Source organism: Mesoplodon densirostris, chromosome 8 (genome assembly GCF_025265405.1).
Source record: "Mesoplodon densirostris isolate mMesDen1 chromosome 8, mMesDen1 primary haplotype, whole genome shotgun sequence".
NCBI lineage: Eukaryota > Metazoa > Chordata > Mammalia > Artiodactyla > Ziphiidae > Mesoplodon > Mesoplodon densirostris.
Window position 1 is genome coordinate 27,870,684 of NC_082668.1, and position 24,655 is coordinate 27,895,338.

Consider the following 24,655-nt stretch of genomic DNA (forward strand, 5'->3'; position numbering starts at 1 on the left):
ATAGAGAGAATCTCTATTGTACCATTAAAAAAGACTAATGAAATTGACATATCTGGCAAGCCTAATCAAGAAAAGAAAAGGAAATAATTTTAGGAATAAAAACAGAAAAAATAATTACAGATGCTGCAAAGATCAAAAACTAATAAGAAAATGTTATGATCAATTTTAATTCAACAAATATGAAAATGGAGGTAAAACTGACAAATTACTAAAAATATTAAAATTACTTAAATGGACTCAAAGAAATAGAACTATTGAATTATCAATTCAGATCTGAATTTCAATTTGAATTTTAATTATATCTAAATTTATCTGTGGACTTAATGTAATTCCAATAATAAATCAAAAGATTTTCATAGAAACTGACAAGCTAATTATAAAATTCACATGGAAGAGCAAAAAGCCAAGAACAACCTAGGTGATGTTCAAAGTTCAAGCTATTAAGACAGAGTAGATTAACTCAGAGCACATGGAATGCAACAGAAAAAAAACTCAGACTTACACCCATGCATGCATAGAAACCTGACACATGATTAAGATGGTATTGCACATCAGATAATAAAGTATAAATTAGTCAATATATTATGCTAGGATTTTTTTTTCATGTGAAAAGAAAAGAAAGAAAAAAAAATCCTGTTTTATACATACAATAAATTCTAGTTAAAGACCTAAATGTGAAATGCAGACTTTAAAATTTTTAGAGGAAAATTTAATATGTATTTATTACTACCTTGGGATTTCTTTAAAAAGACATAAAAATGCTAACCATTAAAGAAAATTTTTATAAATTAAATTACATTAAAATTTTCATTAACATACAGCATAAGGAAACAAAACAAAATGATATATTCTCTAGGTATACAAACTCATGTGGTAAAATAAAGCAAGCACAGGGAAGATTAAAACAAAGTTCAAGACAGCAGTGTCTTCTAGGAAATAGGGGTGAGTAATTAGGGAAGGAGATACAGGGGACTTTAAAGAAAGTGGAAATGCCCTATTTTTTAAGATATGTAGTGGATATGTGACATTCAAATTTTTTCTTTAAACTCTACATATTCATGAAATACATCCTTTTTATGCTACATTTCATAGAATGTTTTCAAACATTCAGTATAGAATACCACTAGAATAAAGTGAATAATTTGACCATTTAGTTTTGGTTGTTACTGGATTATTTCAACTTTCCTTATGATTCAAAAGAGGACACAATATTATTTTGCTTTGATAGTTCCTAGTCTGCATATATTCCTAACTCCCTGAAAAAAGCTAATATCCTTTCATCATCAAGTAGTTTTATGATGGTAAACCCCAATGTGGATTACATTTGTTGCAGTGAACCTGAAAGTATGACTATATGGTAACCAAATGTTTCATTTTCCACAAGAGTTCTAGTTTATGTCTAACTGGTATAATTATTGATAGCACTCCATTTCACTCACAAAAGTGTCCCAATTTGGATAAAAATTATATAACCAGTCCTCCTAAAACTATCTATTTATGAAGCTATTATAATTTAATATGAATTAGGTTTTCTCTGTCCACAGACTAAGGAGAAAACTATGATCCCATTGACTCTCTTATATTCATGAAACTGTTCCTAAAGCAAACTGACATTATTATGTGTTATTTATGCTAATAAATTACCAGTAAATTAGAAATCACTATGTCTGTACATGTTATATATTCAACTGGGTATAAAAGGATAGATAACTTCACCTGAAATATACATAAAATAGACAGAAGTGCCTTTTGTTTGAACGATTTTTGTGCTTGTAGATTATATGAACCTAAAGATAAAATGAATCCTTTATAAAACATATCTTTTTAAAAATGCCTTACAGTTGCATTTATTAAATTTACACTAAAGAGGAAGAGTGTGAGGAGGAGCTGTGCTGGACTAAAAACGTATCCAATTATCCCTTTGTAGTCATAGCAATAATGACAAGAGGACTCTAAAACAAAAACCTTCAGATTGGCAAGACTTTGAACACTGACAATTCTAGTACTTCTTTCATTTAATAATACTTTTTAATTCTGAAGAAAATTGGAAACTTGAAAAAAATCACATTTAAATTCTATGATGAAGGCAACGAAACAATGAAAACTGTTCCGAAATAAAATTACATCATAATATAAACACTGTATTTAAGCTGCACTTAAAAAAATGAATGCGACATCCAACAAAAGCAAACAATAAAAGAGAGATGGGAGAAAGTGAAGGACTGGAAAGTGATGATGAACTGAACACATTCATTTCCCCTCCTCTCCCAAATCCTATCTGATGAAATGGTAGAATCTATACCTATGTATAAATCTGTATATTTATACCTATATCTGCATCTGCATATCTATCTGACATCTATATCTATCTGTCTATCATCAATCTATCCATCTGTGTCATTTATATCTACATCTATATATATTTCTATATTTCTATTTCTATCTATATTTATACACATACATATATGTATATGACTAAAACCACAAATGCATTGGAAAACATAGAATATAATTTTTAAATATCTTTATTGGAGTATAATTGCTTTACAGTGTTGTGTTAGTTTCTGCTGTATAACAAAGTGAATCAGTCATGTGAATACATATATCCCCATATCCCCTCCCTCTTGTGTCTCCCTCCCACTCTCCCTATCCCACCCCTCTAGGTGGTCACAAAGCACTGAGCTGATCTCCCTATGCGAAGCAGCTGCTTCGCACTAGCCATCTACTTTACATTTGGTAGTGTATATATGTTAATGTTGCTCTCTCACTTCGTCCCAGCTTACCCTTTCCCCTCCCCGTGACCTCAAGTCCATTCTCTATGTCTAGGTCTTTATTCCTGTCCTGCCACTAGGTTCATCTACCATTTTTTTTTTAGATTCCATATATATGTGTTCACATACAGTATTTGTTTTTCTCTTTCTGACTTACTTCACTCTGTATGACAGACTCTATGTCCATCCACCTCACTACAAATAACTCAATTTCACTTCTTTTTATGTTTGTCTGAGTAATAGTCCATTGTATATATGTGCCACATCTTCTTTATCCATTCATGTTGATGGACATTTAGGTTGCTTCCATGGCCTGGCTATTGTATACAGTGCTGCAATGAACATTGAGTACATGTCTCTTTTTTTTTTGCAGTAGGTGGACCTCTCACTGTTGTGGCCTCTCCCATTGTGGAGCACAGGCTCCGAATGCACAGGCTCAGTGGCCATGGCTCACAGGCCCAGCCTCTCTGCAGCATATGGGATCTTCCCGGACCAGGGCACAAACCCATGTCCCCTGCATTGGCAGGTGGACTCTCAACCACTGTGCCACCAGGGAAGCCCACATGTCTCTTTTTGAATTATTGTTTTCTCAGGCTATTTGGGGGTCCTTTGTATTTCCATACGAATTGTAAAATTTTTTGTTCTAATACCGTGAAGAATGCCATTGGTAGTTTGATAGGTATTGCCTTGAATCTGTAGATTGCTTTAGGTAGTAGAGTCATTTTCACAATACTGGTTCTTCCAATACAAGAACATGGTATATTTCTCCATCTGTTTATGTCATCTTTGATTTCTTTCATCAGTGTCTTACAGGTTTCTGAGTACAGGTCTTTCACCTCCTTAGGCAGGTTTATTCCTAGGTATTTTATTCTTTTTGTTACGATGGTGAATGGGATTGTTTCCTTAATTTCTCTTTCTGATTTCTTGGTGGTGGTATATAGGAATGCCAGATATTTCTGTGCATTAATTTTGTATCCTGCAACCTTACCAAATTCATTGATTAGTTCTAGTAGTTTTCTGGTGGCATCTTTAGGATTTTCTATGTATAGTATCATGTCATCTGCAAACAGTGATGGTTTTACTTCTTCTTTTCCAATTTGTATTCCTTTATTTCTTTTTCTTCTCTGATTGCCGTGGCTAGGACTTCCAAAACTATGTTGAATAATAGTGGCGAGAGTGGACATCCTTGTCGTTTTCCTGATCTTAGTGGAAATGCTTTCAATTTTTCACCATTGGGTATGATGTTTGCTGTGGGTTTGTCATATATGGCCTTTATTATGTTGAGGTAGGTTCCCTCTATGCCCATTTTCTGGAGAGTTTTTATCATAAATGAATGTTGGATTTTGTCAAAAGCTCTTTTGGCATCTATTGAGCTGACCATATGTCCTTTATTCCTTAATTTGTTAATATGGTTTATCACATCGATTGATTTGCATATATTGAAGAATCCTTGCATCCCTGGGATAACCCCACTTGATCATGGTGTATGATCCTTTTAATATGTTGTTAGATTCTGTTTGCTAGTATTTTGTTCAGGATTTTTTCATGTATGTTCATCAGTGATATTGGTCTATAATTTCCTTTTTTTGTGATAGCTTTTTCTGGCTTTGGTATCAGGGTGATGGTGGCCTACAATCAAGATTACTCTACCCAGCAAGGATCTCATTCAGATTTAACAGAGAAATCAAAAGCTTTTCAGAGAAGCAAAAGATAAGAGAATTCAGCACCACCAAACCAGCTTTACAACAAATACTAAAGAAATTTCTCTAGGCAAGAAACACAAGAGAAGAAAAAGATCCACAAAAACAAACCCAAAACAATTAAGGGTAATAGGAACATACATGTCGATAATAATCTTGAATGTGAATGGATTAAATGACACAAACAAAAGACACAGACTGGCTGAATGGATACAAAAATAAGACCCATATATATGCTGTCTACAAGAGAACCTCTTCAGACCTAGGGATACATACAGATTGAAGGTGAATAGATGGAAAAAGATATTCCATGCAAATGGAAATCAAAAGAAAGCTGGCATAGCAATACTCATAACAGATAAAATAGACTTTAAACTAAAGACTGTTACAAGAGGTAAGGAAAGGCACTACATAATGATCAAGGGATCAATCCAAGAAGAAGATATAACAATTATAAATGTTTATGCACCCAACATAGGAACACCTCAATACATAAGGCAAATGCTAACAACAATGAAAGAGGAAATCAACAGTAACACAATAATAGTAGGGGACCTTTACACCCCACTTACACCAATGGATAGATCATCCAAACAGAAAATAAATAAGGAAACACAGTCTTTAAATGACACAATAGACCAGATAGATTTAACTGATATTTATAGGACATGCCACTGGAAAGTGGCACAATACACTTTCTGCTCAAGTGCACATGGAACATTGTCCAGGATAGATCACATCTTGGGTCACAAATCAAGCCTTGGAAAATTTAAGAAAACTGAAGTCATATCAAGCATCCTTTCTGTCCACAACACTATGAGATTGGAAATCAATTACAGGAAAAAAAACTGTAAAAAACACAAATACATGGAGGTTAACCACTGTGCTACTAAATAACCAAGAGATCACTGAAGAAATCAAAGTAGAAATAAAAAAGTACATAGAAACAAATGACAATGAAAACACGATGACCCAAAACCTATAGGATGCAACATAAGCAGTTCTAAGAGGGAAGTTTATAGCAATTCAATCTCACCTCAAGAAATAAGAAAAATCTCAAATAAACAATCTAAACTTACAGCTAAAGCAACTAGAGAAAGAACAAAAAAACCCAAATTCAGTAGAAGGAAAGAAATCATAAAAATCAGAGCAGAAATTAATGAAAGAGAAATGAAGAAAACAATAGCAAAGATCCATAAAACTAAAAGCTGGTTCTTTGAGAAGATAAACAAAATTGATAAACCCTTAGCCAGACTCATCAAGAAAAAAAGGGAGAGGATGCAAATCAATAAAATTAGAAATGAAAAAGGAGGAATCACAACAGACACCACAGAAATACAAAGGATTATAAAAGACTACTACAAATAACTATATGCCAATAAAGTGGACAACCACGAAGAACTGGACAAATTCTTGGAAATGTACAATTTTCCCAGACTGAACCAGGAAGAATTAGAAAATATAAACAGACCTATCACAAGTAGTGAAATTGAAACTGTAATTAAAATCTTCCAACAAAGAAAAGTCCAGGACCAGATGGCTTCACAGATGAATTCTATCAAACATTTAGAGAATAGCTAACACTGATCCTTCTCAAACTCTACCAAAAGATTGCAGAGGGAGGAACATTCCCAAATTCATTCTAGAACATATTTAAAAGTGAAGCATTTCTGAAAGTCAGGAAGCAGATGAGATCAGATATTAAGTGAAACCAAACACTGAGGATACAAAATTAATAATACATTTAATAGAAGACAACTTGTGAATGTTAGAGTAATCTCAAGGGTCTCCTAACCCAAAGAGACAGGTATGAACAACTGCAATTGCCACACTTGCACAATGATGGTAAAAACAGGATGTTACTATGATTCAAACATATTGGACATGCAGCTATATTTTCCTTCCTCTCAGTTCTCTTGCCAGTATTCACCAGTGACTTCAATTCCTTCACTTTTCTATACCTGAGAAACTGAAGTTGAATGTACCCTCATTTGGGGACCATGTCCTGGCTTAACCCTTTCCTCTAATATCAACAAATAAGACAATGAATGTGAAGGTGCTTTATTAACTATGACATACAATGAAAATGTTACTTTTCTTATCTTCTACCACCACCTCTCTCACCACTGCCGCCACCACCACACCACCACCATGACTACCATCACCACCAACATTACCACCACAATGAGTACCATCACCACCATCATCACCTATCCCTTTTTGTTTCAACCAACCAGGTCTACCTGGGTTCTGTCTCTGTTTCCTTTAAACCGTGACTGATTCTGACCTCTGGACACTCCTTGGCCTTGACCTAGAATCAAAGATTCTCAGATACGAAAGAAACTCATACTAACTACCCTCTTCTTGAGTCTCCCTGTACTTCCCCATTGAGTCCAGTGTAGTGACAAAGAGCTAATTACTTCTCAATGTTCTACTTCATCACTGGACATCTATAGTGATCAGAAAATGCTTCTTTACTTTGAAGCTTGAAGACACCACTTATAAGTATCAAACCCCCCTTATTTTATTTATTACCATGAGATTAATAAGATTGAGAAGGTCAAGCAGGGCCAGAGTTGGTCCAACAGAAAGGGAAGAAAGGAGAATCTAGTGATCTGGTAACTACCTGGCCATAGTCTTATTTGGAGGAAGTAAAATAAATTTTAAACGTTTTCTGGAATTCAGCCATGAATTAAATCTCCTTGAACCTCTAAGCATTATAGCAGTTGGAAATCATATAGGTATGGAACCATCTGATGAGAGGGAATGAAATTCCAGCATCCAAGGGACTGATTATTTTAAGAAGAATATTGATCAATACTTTTATAATCTCCATTCAGAAGCCAGTATTAATTTGTTTGATTGGGATTATTTTGTTTAAAGAGCCTATTGATAACACGATTTTATTTATTACTTTTAAAATATATTTATTTATTTTTGGCTGCTTCGGGTCTTCACTGCTGCATGTGGGCTTTCTCTAGTTGCAGTAAGCAGGAGCTACTCTTTGTTGCAGTGCACGGGCTTCTCATTGCGGTAGATTCTCTTGTTACAGAGCACAGGCTCTAGGTGCGTGGGCTTCAGTTGTTGTGGCTTGCAGGCTCTAGAGCACAGGCTCAGTAGTTGTGGTGCATGGGCTTAGTTGTTCCAGGGCATGTGGGATCGTCCTGGACCAGGGCTCAAACCCATGTCCCCTGAATTGGCAGGAGGATTCTTAACCTCTGCGCCATCAGGGAAAGCCCTCGACTGGGATTATTTTTTAAACTTTCAAATGTATCACTCTCTGTGACAAGCCTCCTGTTTCTCCCATGACCACATATCTTATAAAGCTTAAAAGCTTGTTATGTAGGAAGCAGTTATTCCTTCTGTTTTTACACCATCAATGTTAATAAAATCATTCCAACTACTTTATTAAAGAGACTCTCTTTGCCAATGATAATACATTGAGATTGTGTTCTTCCCATTTTTTGTTTCAAGGGTGGGTTTTGGGGGAGTTCATGAACCTTCTGATATTACAGGCTGAATTTTGTCTGTAAGTGTAATTCTCTCCATAACTCTCCATAGCTTTCATTCAGTTCTTAAAGATTTTGTCTCCAAAATGTTAAGAATCACTGGTTTAGTGGGTGAATGTGTAGTGTGAATCTTTAAAGTTGAAAATCTCCTATATGTTCCTATTATAAATTCATCATGTATTCACGATCTTTTTTTTTTTTTAAAGATTCAATTGCTTTTGGACCATTAGAAATCATTTGCCGTCTTCTTTATTATGGAGACCATATACATTTAAGTACATTTTCAGTGTATCAAGAGACACTCTTTCTGATTTACCTAAATAACTTTTTTTTTCTTTTTTACAGAGAAAGTATACGGTATTGCTAAAAGAGTCCTGAATAGAATCAGAAGGTTCTGCTCTGAGCCCAGTTTTCACTTCGACTGGCTTATATGACCTTGAGTAAAGTCACCTTAGCTCTTGGGGCTTTTGTTCTCTCATGTGGAAAATGCGTGAATGAAAAGAGTGGCTTGGAGTCCAGTACATGATATGCATTCATGTGGAGACTTCACTCAGGATCTCTGAAAGAGTTGTGGGTGTGGGGCTGAGGCTTTCCAGAAGAGGGAAGGACAATCCATTCTCTCTGTCATCAGGTGCTTATTTTACTGACTGTTGTCCAAATGCTATTATCCTAACATTGTCCAATTTGTATGGGCAGCTGTGCCTCTGTCTTTCTCTTTCATCAGTAAGTTGAAGTAACATGATTCATTATTATCATTTTCTTTACACTCAGACAGTTGCTGGAGAAATTTGATGTCTCACTTGTCTAAAAATTTTCCAAAGTATCTGTGACTTTAGGATTGAAACAAAGATGGACATAATAGTACATCTGGAACACTGTAGCATAAACTACTCATAAAGTTCTAATGCACCATTGTTATTGTGTATTTAACCATTGTTCAACTAGTTTGTGTCATCTTCACTTTCTTAATCACATTTAAACTATCAGGTTTAAAACACAGAATTTCTTATTTTTCACATTTTAAAGTTCCTATAGTGATCTCACATAATTTTTTTAATGAGAGAGTCAACATGGTATTGTACCAAATATAAGGTCTGTTCTAATCTGGCTCTATCCTTTCCTGGATTTGAACCCTGGCCAGTTGGTGATTAAAAAGAACCATGCATGACTCAAAAGAGTGACAGGCTGGTTTCCTCTCTCGCACTTAGAAAACAAGAAATTGGCTCTTTGCCTTGTCAGCTCTCTTGCTTTAGACAGGCATCTCATTGTTCTTTGACTGTTTGATTGCCACCTGCCTCAGCTCTCCTGGAGACCTGTGACTGGCTGCATTTTACAGTCATCATAGCATATGTACACATTAAACACTTTGGAATTAAAAAAAAATACTTTCAAAGACCAATGTCCAGGAATCGGAAACTGACTGAAAAATCTTAAATAACCACAGGTCATCATTCTGGGTGATTACAGTGGTATTTGTATTTTCAGCTTAAGTGAAGCTACATACCTTGCTGGTCACTAAATATCATGAGAGCAAAAGCTATTAATGTCACAGAAAAATGTCATGAATTATATTAAAAGGTTTGGACTATTTTCCAAGGTAAAATATGAGTGGCAATTGGTTACATATTCATGTGTTATAAAAAGGGATCATTTATAGGCAGGCTAAAGGGTTTTTGTTGTAAAAATGTCTATCTTAGTTTTTCTTTTTAAAATGTAAATACGGAAGACTTTTATTTCTTGATATTTACTTGGAATTTTGTACCTAGTATTTATATAGCATATGAAGAATTTATTAAAGCAGAAGATAAATAAAGGAAATTGAAAGAATGTGTTCAAAACTCATATCTGGGTCTCGTTTATTTGACAAAAATACTTTCTAAACACGATCAACATTATACTCTTGAATCTCTTACATGTGTATAAGGCTACACAATGTTCAAGGTGCTTCTGTGCAATTAATTTCAATTGATCCTTGCTTCATATTTTCCCTCAATTAATATGCAATTAAACCAAGACAGAGTTTAAAGGACTAATACATGACAGACATGACTAATAATGTAATAATAATAATGACCTAACTTTATTGGCAAATGCTATATTTCAGGCATTATGATGAGAACTTTACATCTAATATCTCATTTAATCCTCACACTAACCCTAGGAGGTAGGCATAATATTATTATTACTCTTAATCTTATTTTACAGGGTTTAGCTAATAAATGTCAGAGTGATTTTAACCCAGGCAGTCTCATTCCAGAACCCTCATACACTTTTAATCATGATGCTGTACAGAATATATTTACTAAGATTTTTTTCTCCTTTCTTTTCTTCTTTCACCTTACTACCTTTTCCCCTCCTCTTGCCACTAATGCTGAGGGAAAAAAAAAAAAGACGAAAAATGTAACCCCATAGCTAGGCTTTGGAGTAGGGATTCATGCTTTCCTCCATTAGCAGAATTAACTGGAATGGGATACAGAGTGAGAAAATTCTTCCAACAACTTACAAGATCCAAGGCGGCTGCCAAGATCGAAGCATCAGGAATTGTGCCTGGCTCACAGCAGTTTAACAGAAATTGAAAGCGCTTCATGCCTTGTCGGATTGCTCCAAGATTCACCACATTTTTGCTTTTTCCACCATCTTGGTTGGAAGACAGATGGTCATCAAAACTGTGGCAACCTGTAGGGGTTTTCCCATGTTGGAGGAATGAAGGAGAGAGAGTGTAATGGTTGTAGATTAAAAAAGAGCTTTGAAGTTTCAACAATGCAGAATTTTCTGTAGTGTTGGCCTAAGAACTTTTTCTGAACTACACTTCCCTCCTCTCTATCTAATGCTTGATTTGGACACCTTGACTTTTAGGAATCTGATGACACATAGCATATGTAAATAAGGGGTCTTATATAACTATTTTAATATAGGGTCTGATCCATAGAGAACAGACTTGTGGTTGCCAAGGGGGAGGGGTGGGTGAGGGAGGGATGGATTGGGAGTTAGGGATTAGCAGATGCAAACTATTATATATAGAATGGATAAACAACAAGGTCCTACTGTATAGCACAGGGAACTATATTCAATATCCTGTGATAATCCATAATGGAAAAGAATGTGAAAAAGAATGTATATATATATATATATATATATACACATATGTATACATATATGTATATATGTATGAATGTATATATATATGAATCACTTTGCTGTATAACAGAAGTTAACACAACATTGTAAATCAACTATGCAGCAACAAATTTTAAAAATTAAAAATTAAAAAAATAGATAAATATAGGGTCTGATCATTTTGCTTTCAGGTCTCTTCTCTAATACTGCTAAGAGGATTATTTAAGATGATTCTGCCTGTAACTAACTTCTGTTTTTATGGAAGATGCAAAATCACTGTGCAATTTCAGATCTGTTACAAAAAACTGATATCAAAGACAGTATCTTGATATCTTAGTTACAATGCAAAGAATCACTTATTATTAGAGTTGTAAAGGACTTGAGAGGTTGGTCATTTAATGCCAGGATTTCCAAACCTGCCTGTGCATCAGAATTATCTGGGCAGTTTTTGAATCTTATTCAGAAGTTCAGAACCAGAGTCTCTGAAAGAGGAGTATAAGAATGTGTGCTTTGTAAAGACTCACAGATGATAAGGATGCAGCCAGCCTGACCCCACACGGTGGTCAGAGGTTTAGGAACCACTGATTCATTCTCACTTATTTTTCCATAGTTAAACTGCATACGAATGAGAATCAGTCTAGAGCTTCTTAAAATGCAGATTATCAGATCTCATCACTAGAGATTTGGATTCCATAGGTCTGCAGGCTATGTATATTTTTAACAAACATGCCACATGATTTTAATACAGAAAGTCTAAGGATCACACATTAAGGAAGAATAATACAAAGCATTGTTTTTCATTTCTTTTAACCCCAGGTACGTTTTTAAAAACCTACGTATCTCATAACTTTTCTATAGTTTCTAGTATGTATATATATATATACACATATACATATATAATATTTAGTTTATCTTATATAATGTTATAATATTGAATATAGTTTTAAACACCAAGCCCAAATTACTTCCCATGACTCTGAAATGTACTTTCAGCACCTAAGAATATAACCCTTGATTTAGTGCTTGGCTTAATGTGTGCTGACACCATTCATTTGCGATGTTGCCAACTCCAGGTCCTCACTAAGTCACAGATCCCATTACAGGAGACGGCTTTCTCACCTCTTCTGACAAAAATACCTTGATACCTCCCACCCACTGTCCCACTTTCCCACTTGCTGCCTAAACACAGAAAAAGTGGCCCTCTTAGCCTTTGCTCTCAACTAAGGTGCCCTATACGCAAGCAGGTCATGATTGGTGGTTGCAGATGTATGGTGAATAATTTGCTCCTATTAATAAACACTAATGTTCACAAATTTGTATTTAAAAATCAGATCCAGAGTTGGATGTACCCCTTTAATAATTTGCATTCTTTGTAAATAAAAGGGTGATATTTACAATTATGAGCTTGGTTTACCATGAGAGTGTGTACTAGTGGAACAAGGTGAGCACCTGTTCTTTTAGAAAACACATCCTTTGGAAGCAGTTCAAGCTTGGGGAAAATATTCCTTTGGACTTTATTACCACAAGATAAAAAATTATGGCATGAGGCCTAAACCAAGATGGCGGAGGAGAAAGACTTGCTCTCACTCCCTCTTGTGAGAACACCAGAATCACAACTAGCTGTTGGACAATCATCGACAGGAAGACACTGGAACTCACCAAAAAAGATACCCCACATCCAAAGACAAAGGAGAAGCCACAATGATACAATAGGAGGGGCACAATCACAGCAAAATCAAATCCCAGAACTGCTGGGTGGGTGACTCACAGACTGGGCAACACTTACACCACAGAAGTCCACTCACTGGAGTGAAGGTTCTGAGCCCCACATCAGGTTTCCCAACCTGGGGGTCCAGCAACGGGAGGAGGAATTCCTAGAGAATCAGACTTTGAAACCTAGTGGGATATGATTACAGAACTTTGACCGGACTGGGGGAAACAGAGACTCCACTCTTGGAGGGCACACACAAAGTAGTGTGTGCATCGGGACCCAGGGGAAGGAGCAGTGACCCCAGGGGAGACTGAACCAGACCTACCTGCTAGTGTTGGAGGGTGTCCTGCAGAGGCGAGGGGTGGCTGTGGCTCACCGTGGGGACAAGAACACTGTCAGCAGAAGTTCTGGAAAGTACTCCTTGGTGTGAGCCCTCCCAGAGGCTGCCATTAGCACACTAAAGAGCCCAAATAGGCTCCAGTGTTGGGTTGCCTCAGGCCAAACAACCAACAGGGAGGGAACACAGCCCCACCCATCAGCACTCAAGCGGATTAAAGTTTTACTGAGCTCTGCCCACCAGAGTAACACCCAGCTCTACCCACCACCAGTCCCTCCCATCAGGAAACCTGCACAGGCCTCTTAGATAGCCTCATCCACCAGAGGGCAGAGAGCAGAAGCAAGAAGAACTACAATCCTGCAGCCTGTGGAACAAAAACCACATTCACAGAAAGATAGACAAGATGAAAAGGCAGAGGGCTATGTATCAGATGAAGGAACAAGATAAAACCCCAGAAAAACAACTAAATGAAGTGGAGATAGGCAACCTTCCAGAAAAAGAATTCAGAATAATGATAGTGAAGATGATCCAGGACCTCGGACAAACAATGGAGGCAAAGATCGAGAAGATGCAAGAAATGTTTAACAAAAGCCTAGAAGAATTAAAGAACAAACAAACAGAGATGAACAATACAATAACTGAAATGAAAACTACACTAGAAGGAATGAATAACAGAATAACTGAGGCAGAAGAATGGATAAGTGACCTGGAAGACAGAATGGTGGAATTCACTGCTGCAGAAGAGAATAAAGAAAAAAGAATGAAAAGAAATGAAGACAGCCTAAGAGACCTCTGGGACAACATTAAACGCAACAACATTCGCATTATAAGAGTCCCAGAAGGAGAAGAGAGACAGAAAGGACCCAAGAAAATATTTGAAGAGATTATAGTTGAAAACTTCCTTAACATGGGAAACAAAAAAGCCACCCAAGTCCAGGAAGCGCAGTGAGTCCCACACAGGATAAACCCAAGGAGAAACACGCCCAGACACATAGTAATCAAATGAGCAAAAATTAAAGACAAAGAAAGATTACTGAAAGCAGCAAGGGAAAAATGACAGATAACATACAAGGGAACTCCCATAAGGTTAACAGCTGATTTCTCAGCAGAAATTCTACAACCCAGAACGTAAACTGATGAAAAGGAAGAACCTACAACCAAGATTACTCTACCCGGCAAGGATCTCATTCAGATTCGATGGAGAAATCAAAAGTTTTACAGACAATCAAAAGCTAAGAGAATTCAGCACCACTAAACCAGCTCTACAACAAATGCTAAAGGAACTTCTCTAAGTGGTAAACACAAGAGAAGAAAAGGGCCTACAAAAACAAACCCAAAACAATTAAGAAAATGGTCATAGGAACATACATATAGATAATTACCTTAAACATGAATGGATTAAATGCTCGAACCAAAAGACACAGGCTTGCTGAATGGATACAAAAACAAGATCCATATATATGCTGTCTACAAGAGATCCACTTCAGACCTAGGGATGCATACAGACTGAAAGTGAAGGGTTGGAAAAAGATATTCCATGCAAAAGGAAGCTGGAGGGCTTCCCTGGTGGCGCAGTGGTTGACAGTCCGCCTGCCAATGCAGGCGACACGGGTTCGTGCCCTGGACCGGGAAGATCCCACATGCCGTGGAGCGGCTGGGCCCGTGAGCCATGGCCGCTGAGCCTGTGCGTCCGGAGCCTGTGCTCCGCAACGGGAGGGGCCCCAGCAGTGAGAGGCCCGTGTACAGCAAAAAAAAAGGAAGCTGGAGTAGCAATACTCATATCGGATAAAACAGACCTTAAAATAAAGAATGTTAGGGTTTCCCTGCTGGCGCAGTGGTTGAGAATCCGCCTGCCGAAGCAAGGGACACGGGTTTGTGCCCTGGTCCAGGAAGATCCTACATGCCACAGAGCGGCTGGGCCTGTGAGCCATGGCAGCTGAGCCTGTGCATCTGGAACCTGTGCTCCGCAAGGGGAGAGGTCACAACAGTGAGAGGCCTGCATACCGCAAGAAAAAATAAATAAATAAATAAAGAATGTTATAAGAGACAAGGAAGGACACTACATAATGATCAAGGGATCAAACCAAGAAGAAGATATAACAATTATAAATATATATGCACCCAACACAGGAGCACCTCAATACATAAGGCAACTGTTAACAGCTGTAAAAGAGGTAATAGACAGTAACACAATAATAGTGGGCCAGACTTTCACACCTCACTTACACCAATGGACAGATCATCCAAAATGAAAATAAATAAGGAAACAGAAGCTTTAAATGACACAATAGACCAGATAGATTTAATTGATATTTATAGGACATTCCATCCAAAAACAGCAGATTACACTTTCTTCTCAAGTGCACATGGAACATTCTCCAGGACAGATCACATCTTGGGTCACAGATCAAGCCTCAGTAAATTTAAGAAAACTGAAATCATATTAAGCATCTTTTCTGACCACAACGCTATGAGACTAGATATCAATTACAGGGGAAAAAAGTAAAAAACACAAACACATTGAGGCTAAACAATACATTACTAAATTACCAAGAGATCACTGAAGAAGTCAAAGAGGAAATCAAAAAATACCTAGAGACAAATGACAATGAAAACTCGACAATCCAAAACCTATGGGATGCAGCAAAAGCAGTTCTAAGAGGGAAGTTTATAGCTGTACAAGCCTACCTCAAGAAACAAGAGAAGTCTCAAGTAAACAATCTCACCTTACAACTAAAGGAACTGGAGAAAGAAGAACAAACAAAACCCAAAGTTAGCAGAAGGAAAGAAATCATAAAGATCAGAGCAGAAATAAATGAAATAGAAACAAAGAAAACAGTAGCAAATATTAATAAAACCAAAAGCTGGCTCACTGAGAAGATAAACAACACTGATAAACCATTAGCCAGACTCATCAAGAAAAAGAGGGAGAGGACTCAAATCAATAAAATTAGAAATGAAAAAGGAGAAGTTACAGCAGACACTGCAGAAGTACAAGGCATCCTAAGAGACTACTACAAGCAACTCTATGCCAATAAAATGGACAACCTGGAAGAAATGGACAAATTCTTAGAAAGGTATAACCTTCCAAGACTGAACCAGGAATAGAAAATATGAACAGACCAATCACAAGTAATGAAATTAATACTGTAATTAAAAATCTTCCAACAAACAAAAGTCCAGGACCAGATGGCTTCACAGGTGAATTTTATCAAACACATAGTGAAGAGCTAACACCCATCCTTCTCAAACTCTTCCAAAAATTGCAGAGAAAGGAACACTCCTACACTAATTCTATGAGGCCACCATCACCCTGACACCAAAACCAGACAAATATACTACAAAAAAGAAAATTACAGACCAATATCACTGATGAATATAGATGCAAAAATCCTCAACAAAATACTAGCAAACAGAATCCAACAACACATTAAAAGTATCATACAACTTAATCAAGTGGGATTTATCCCGGGGATGCAAGGATGCTTCAATATACACAAATCAATCAATGTGATACACCATATTAAGAAACTGAAGAATAAAAACCATATGATCATCTCAATAGATGCAGAAAAAGCTTCTGACAAAATTGAACACCCATTTATGATAAAAACTCTCCAGAAAGTGGGCATAGAGGGAAATGACCTCAACATAATAAAGGCCATATATGACAATCCCACAGCAAGCATCATTCTCAATGGTGAAAAACTGAAAGCATTTCCTCTAAGATCAGGAATGAGACAAGGATGTCCACTCTCACTGCTATTATTCAACATAGTTGTGGAAGGCCTAGGCATGGCAATCAGAGAAGAAAAAGAAATAAAAGGAATACAAATTGGAAAAGAAGAAGTAAAACTGTCACTGTTTGCAGATGACATGATACTACACATAGAGAATCCTAAAGATGCCAACAGAAAACTACTAGAGTTAATCAATGAATTTGGTAAAGTTTCAGGATACAAAATTAATGCACAGAAATCTCTTGCATTCCTATACACTAATGATGAAAAATCTTAAAGAGAAATTAAGGAAACACTCCCATTTACCACTGCAACAAAAAGGATAAAATACCTAGGAATAAACCTACCTAGGGAGACAAAAGACCTGTATGCAGAAAACTATAAGACACTGATGAAAGAAATTAAAGATGATACCAACAGTTGGAGAGATACACCATGTTCTTGAATTGGAAGAATCAATATTGTGAAAATGACTCTACTACCCAAAGCAATCTACAGATTCAATGTAATCCCTATTAAATTACCAATGGCAATTTTTACAGAACTAGAACAAAAAATCTTAAAATTTGTATGGCAACACAAAAGACCCCAAATAGTCAAAGCAGTCTTGAGGGGAAAAAAAACAGAGCTGGAGGAATCAGACTCCCTGACTTCAGACTATACTACAAAGCTACAGTAATCAAGACAATATGGTACTGGCACAAAAACAGAAACATAGATCAATGGAACAAGACAGAAAGCCCAGAGGTAAACCCATGCACCTATGGTCAACTAAGCTATGACAAAGGAGGCAAGGATATACAATGGAGAAAAAACAGTCTCTTCAATAAGTGGTGCTTGGAAAACTGGACAGCTACATGTAAAAGAATGAAATTAGAACACTCCTAACACCATACACAAGAATAAACTCAAAATGGATTAGAGACCTAAATGTAAGACCAGACACTGTAAAACTCTTAGAGGAAAACATAGGAAGCACACTCTTTGACATAAATCACAGCAAGATCTTTTTTGATCCACCTCCTAGAGTAATGGAAATAAAAACAAAAATAAACAAATGGGACCTAATGAAACTTAAAAGCTTTTGCACAGCAAAGGAAACCATAAACAAGATGAAAAGATAACCCTTAGAATGGGAGAAAATATTTACAAATGAATCAATGGACAAAGGATTAATCTCCAAAATATATAAATAGCTCATGCACTTCAATATTAAAAAAACAAACAACCCAATCCAAAAATGGGCAGAAGACCTAAATAGACATTTCTCCAAAGAAGATATACAGATGGCCAAGAAGCACATGAAAAGCTGCTCAACATCACTAATTATTAGAGAAATGCAAATCAAAAGTAAAATGAGGTATCACCTCACACCAGTTAGAATGGGCTTCATCAGAAAATCTACAAACAACAAATGCTGGAGAGGGTGTGGAGAAAAGCGAACCCTCTTGCACTGTTGGTGGGACTGTAAATTGATACAGCCACTATGGAGAAAAACATGGAGGTTCCTTAAAAAACTAAAAATAGAATTACCATATGATCTGGCAATCCCACTACTCAGCCTATACCCAGAGAAAACCACAATTCAAAAAGACACATGCACCTCAATGTTCATTGCAGCACTATTTACAATAGCCAGGTCATGGAAGCAACCTAAATGCCCATCGACAGACAAATGGATAAAGAAGATGTGGTACATATATACAATGGAATATTACTAAGCCATAAAAAGGAACGAAACTGGGTCATTTGTTGAGACGTGGATGGATCTAGAGAATGTCATACAGAGTGAAGTAAGTCAGAAAGAGAAAAACAAATATCGTATATTAACACATATATGTGGAAACTAGAAAAATGGTACAGATGAACCCGTTTGCAGGGCAGAAATTGAGACACAGATGTCGAGAACAAATGTATGGACACCAAGGGTGGAAAGCCGCCGGGGTGTGGGGGTGGTGGTGTGATGAATTGGGAGATTGGGATTGACATGTATACAGTGATGTGTATAAAACTGATGACTAATAAGAATCTGTTGTATAAAAAAAAAATAGAGAAAACCTATTTATTAGGTTTATAGACACGTGTGTAATTAAAAAAAAACCACTACTGTTACCTTGAAAAAAAATAAGACTATACATTTTCCTGTAAACACAGCTTTAGTCACATCCAAGTTTTGGTATGTAATATTTTTATTATCATTCTGTTCAAATTATTTTTTAACTCCAAATTGTGATTTGTTTTTTGGGGGGTTACTTAGAAGTAGTGTATTTCATAACTTCTAGTTACTTTTTTGTTACTGATTTGTAGCTTAACCACAAGTCAAGAGACACACTTTGTATAATTTTAATACTTTGAAATTTGTTAAAATTTGCCTTATAGCACAATATGGTCAGTTTTAAAAATGTTCCCAGTGTGCTTGAAAAATAATTTGTAATTTAAAGTTTTGGAGTATAGTGACTATATATCTGCTTGTTGAATCAAATTTGCTGCTTACATTATTTTTTTTATATCCTTACTAACTTTTTTGGGGGGAGTGTCTACTGGTTCTGAAAGAGGTATCCTCTATCAGTGAATGACAGCAGTATGTTAAATCTCCTATTATGATAGTGAATTTGTCTATTTTTTCCTTGTAGCTCTGTTGCTCTACATAATTTGAAGTTAAGTGCATACAAATTTAAAATTTCCTGGTAAATTGAAAAAGAAATATATGGCATGAAAATAATTACCAATTCCTGGTGAACAACTTTTCAAATGTCTCAGCATCATACTGAAATATGTAGGTGTGAAATGGTATGGTGTCTGGAATTTGTTCCATAACACATTAAAAAAAAATAAGATGAAGCAAGTTGGAAAAATGTTTATCATTATTCCAAGTGGGCAATGGATATTTGGTATCCCTTGGGTCCTTTTTACTCTTTGTCTATGTTTGAAAATTTTCATAAGCACAAAAATGGCTCAGAGGGGCTTCCCTGGTGGCACAGTGGTTGAGAGTCCGCCTGCCGATGCAGGGGACATGGGTTCGTGCCCCTGTCCGGGAAGATCCCACGTGCCGCGGAGCGGCTGGGCCCGTGAGCCATGGCTGCTGAGCCTGCGCGTCGGGAGCCTGTGCTCCGCAACGGGAGAGGCCACAACAGTGAGAGGCCCGCGTACAGCAAAAAAAAAAAAAAAAAAAAAAAAAAAAAAATGGCTCAGAGGCTTCCCTGGTGGCGCAGTGGTTAGGAATCTGCCTGCCACTGCAGCGGACTTGAGTTCGAACCCTGGTCCGGGAAGATCCCACATGCCGCGGAGCAACTAATCCCCTGTGCCACAACCACTGAGCCTGTGCTCTAGAGCCTGTAAGCCACAGCTACTGAAGCCCGCGCGCCTAGAGCCCGTGCTGTGCAACAAGAGAAGCCACCACAATGAGAAGCCCACACACCGCAATGAAGCGTAGCCCCTGCTCGCCACAACTAGAGAAAGCCCATGTGCAGCAACAAAGACCCAACGCAGCCAAAAATGAAATAAACTAAGTAATTAAAAAAAAACCAACAAGGTCCTACTCTATAGCACAGGGAACTATATTCAATATCCTGTGACAAACCCATAATGGAAAAGAATATGAAAAAGAATGTATATATATATGTATAACTGAATCACTTTGCTGTACAGCAGAAATTAATACAACATTGTAAATCAACTATACTTCAACAAAATAAAATTTTTTTAAAAGCTCAGATTATAATTAAAATATTATTAACAACATTTCCCATATTTCATTCCTTATGGGTACATTTCCTTTTCAGGTACAAATATTCCATATTGAAAATTCCATATTCAACAACTTCAGTATTTTTTTTCCATTTAGTATAGCGTATTTTGTATTAAATGCAAAAGGAAGTAGCACAAGAAGAATCTAAAGGTGGAAAAAATTCATAAGACAGAACTTCAAATGGTATACAGAAGGTAAAGCTAGAAACTACAAATAAGGAACAAATGTTTCTTGGACAATGCTGTTTCCAGACAGCTGCCTTTCAAAATACTACTCTATTTACTCACTGGACATTACCAAAGCTATCAGAACAGGTAACTCTTGTTATTTTTCCTATCTATATATCACTTTATTAATCATTTATGTACAGCCCTTTGATAGATACACATATCACAGGAAATCTCATCCATTAAAAAAAATTATAACCTTAATAGTACCTAAACTTAAACCTTGAATTTAAGATAGATCCCAAGTAATATTTTTCTTTTTAGTGAATCCAGTTGTTTTATTATTTCATACTATAATTAAGATTTAAGATACATTAAGTGATAACTAAAATTTGTAATAGAACTAATACATAAGACAGGATGAATGGTAAAAAAAATTTATTCTTATTTAACCAATTTATTAAAAACAGTTGTCATCATTTTATTAAAGGAAGCATTAAGAATAAGTATCCCACCATTTTTCCAATATTTTTGACAAGCTAATTAATTCTAAAAGAAATGTATTCAATATTACTAAAGAAAGTGTCACTTTGACTGAAAGAACTTCAGAAACAATGCAGTTAAAGAGTATAAATAAAATAATTAAGAGAAAAGTGATCAAAATAATCTTTGTCAGCAAGAACCTCTTCTGTGAAGAATCATTCACAGAATGATGTACACTTATTACAGGTAAGAAGATCAGCAGAATCCTACGAGCCCAGGACATAAGGATCACGTTGTAAGTAAAAGCTATTTACAATGGAAAATTTCCATTGTATCTATAAAGCATTAATAGATAACAATATATTTACTAACTTTTTGAGCACTTAGTATGTGCCAAGTACTATATGAAATATTTTATAATTTATTTAAAAAAAATTTGTAACGGTCATGTAAGATAGATCTTTAAAGATAATTAAAAAGAGAGAGAGAGAGAATGAGAGAGAATAGAGACAGAAAGATAAAGAGAAAAGGGACAGGTTAAGTAGCCTAGTCTAAGTTCATGCAACAGAAAGTGATAAACTCAGAATTCAAATCCAAACCTAGTGACAACCAGCCTGTACTCTTACCACTCTGCTACACTGTGTCTCTAGAATACCTGAATGTTTATGTTGAAAGAGTTCAGACCTTTACATACTGCTGAAGGTAGTGATTATGTCAGGAAAACTACTGTAATAAATAAATCAACACTGTACATGTTACAAACTGATTGTCAAGTTGTACCCTGCTGACATTTCACATTGTAATACTGAAAGAAATGTTGAAAAGTAATTTGCCTATAAAAGGTACCTCTTCTATATCAATCTTTTATATAAACTTACTAGAATGTAAGGATGCCTCTTGGCTTCCTTGGCCATGATTAATTTTTTAGTCTCAGTACGTTTTAGTTGCATTTATTTACTATTTTTTTAACATTAAATTTACTGAGGTATGATTTACTTAGAATGCATTTTTAAAAAGCTGTTAAATCCCAAAGGAGCATTTCAAAATCTAGTATTTCTTTAAGCAGCATTTTCCATACAGTTTATGGCAGAGCTGAGCACAAAGATATTCAGTAAGTTTTGCTGATCAGCTGAAAAAAAAAAAACAAAAAACATTGCTTTACTGAAATATCTTCCCTCATATAGAGATATCATGATTTCTAAAATAAAATATTCTTAGTGAATAGAAAAATATAGAAGAAAAAGATAGCTGGTCTGTGAATGTAATTTCAGTTCTGTGTAAGAAAACGATAGCTGGTCTGTGATTGTAATTTCAGTTCTGTTAAATGTTCAGCAGATGTATTTTTCATTTGTTGAATAATTTTTTAGATTGAAAAATTTCTATCACCTATTGCATTTTATCTTAGCTTAGTGAAGTTCAGGTACTACATTGAAATTGAGGGTAAGAACGTTGCATATTTGCTTTCTTTAACAACTTTAAAGAAGGAAACAAAGTATGCAATTAAATGAAAATAATTTAAATTTGAAGGAAAAAAGACAATGCATCTATAATGGATGCATGGGGATCATTTATTCACAGATTGCAAAGTAAAAAAGAAAGAAAGAAGCAAAAGCAGGCTCAAAGTTAGAAAGATATTCACAAGGTCAAGGATGGTAGTTGTTGCAAAATACAATGTTCTTAGATTAGCAGATAATGTTCTTTTGGTTTTTTAGAATAGCTGGGGATACCTGTCTTTTGCGAGAGATTCTGAAAGAGTTAACTCACAGAATACCTTTTATAATTTTTAACAAGCCAGAGATCGTGGACAAAGAATGATGATGTACAAGCCATCTTCTTTTGCCAGTCCAAAGCACAAAAAATATTCCAAAATCAGTCCTAGATTTTATCATTTTGTCTTCTAGACACACAGGAGGAAACTGCCTGTATTATAGGTATTGTTGACACAAACTCATCCTAGACTCAAGCTGTATGAATATTCTGTATCAGGGTCTTTTCTATTTGTGAATGGAATATAAAAACTATGTGAAACAATAGTTGAAATCTGTAAGAACAGTGGATGAGGAAAACTCAAAATCCAGAATGAACTAAGTGTTATGAAACAATAATGATAACGTATTTGGAACAAGAGTAAGAGTAAAAATATTGACCTATTACTTGAAGAAGGGAGTGTAAGGAAATCAAAGGAGGGTAAACAACTCAATTATGCTTTCATCCTTTCTACTAAGGAGAAAAATTCACAGATGGGAGAGTACAGAAAAGCTTCATTAAAAAGGCACCAAATGCGGGCTTCCCTGGTGGCACAGTGGTTAAGAATCTGCCTGCCAATGCACGGTAAACAGGTTTGAGCCCTGGTCCGGGAAGATCCCACATGCCGTGGAGCAACTAAGCCCATATGCCACAACTATTGAGCCTGCGCTCTAGAGCCCGTGAGCCACAACTACTAAGCCCACGTGCCACAACTACTGAAGCCCACGTGCCTAGAGCCCGTGCTCCACAACAAGAGAAGCCACCGTAATGAGAAGCCTGCTCACTGCAAGGAAGAGTAGCCCCCGCTCACAGCAACTAGAGAATGCCCGTGCACAGCAACGAAGACGCAACACAGCCAAAAATAAACAAACAAACAAACAAACAAACAAATAAAGGCACCAAATGTGAAAGACCTTAGTTTCTGAGTTTAAGCCCCAGTTCCATTAAATTACACTCCAGTGCACAGAAATGACCTGGAGATGCTATCACAGTACTAGTCAAATGACATCCAGCTAACACAGCACATACCTAGAGAACATACTTTAGTTCCATACTTCATTCTTAAAGAACCACCACAAAAATGTCTTTATAACACCGACAGTTTTGAACACTAGATATATCTCTAAAATATCATGAGTGGAAAGAGTGCAAGAGGATTGAAAATGACAAAGGTCCCAATTATTAGGAAGATTCTTGAAACCATAGACTAATAAGCCTGATGTGTGTCCTAGCCAAATTCTGTAAGAGAGAATTGGATAGGGAAGAACATTAAAAAAAACAACACAGAAGTAATCATAGACACCACTGTAGTTTACTGAAGAAGACAGCGTGTTGAACTGTTACATTCCTCCTTTTGACAGAGTTATAAAGATATCAGTGAGATAATTTTTTAGTAAAGTCTAACGATGTTTTTTGTATAAAGTAGGAAAGTGCTTGCTGATCACTAGTAAATGAAATGTATGGTTGGCTGAAAAACTGTACCCACAAATTGTTAATCAATAAAAGTCAACTACATGTGCTCTAGGAGCTATTTCTTTGTATTTGTCCTGCTTTGTGAGAATATCAACAACTTGGATGAAAATAGGGAAATGTGTATGTCTCTGATGATGGATTTTTATAGCACAA

The 24,655-nt window shown here is 36.2% G+C and overlaps 1 protein-coding gene across 3 annotated transcripts in view; it reads right to left on the reverse strand.

The window, feature by feature from the left end:
• The window catches only part of UNC80 (unc-80 homolog, NALCN channel complex subunit), a 239,604-nt gene that overhangs the window by 143,714 nt on the left and 71,235 nt on the right, over nt 1-24,655 (reverse strand). For all 3 annotated transcript variants that reach the window (XM_060106372.1, XM_060106370.1, XM_060106371.1), the window contains exon 22: nt 10,484-10,656. In XM_060106372.1, coding sequence (XP_059962355.1) covers nt 10,484-10,656 — 173 coding nt within the window. The remainder of the gene's footprint in view (nt 1-10,483; nt 10,657-24,655) is intronic.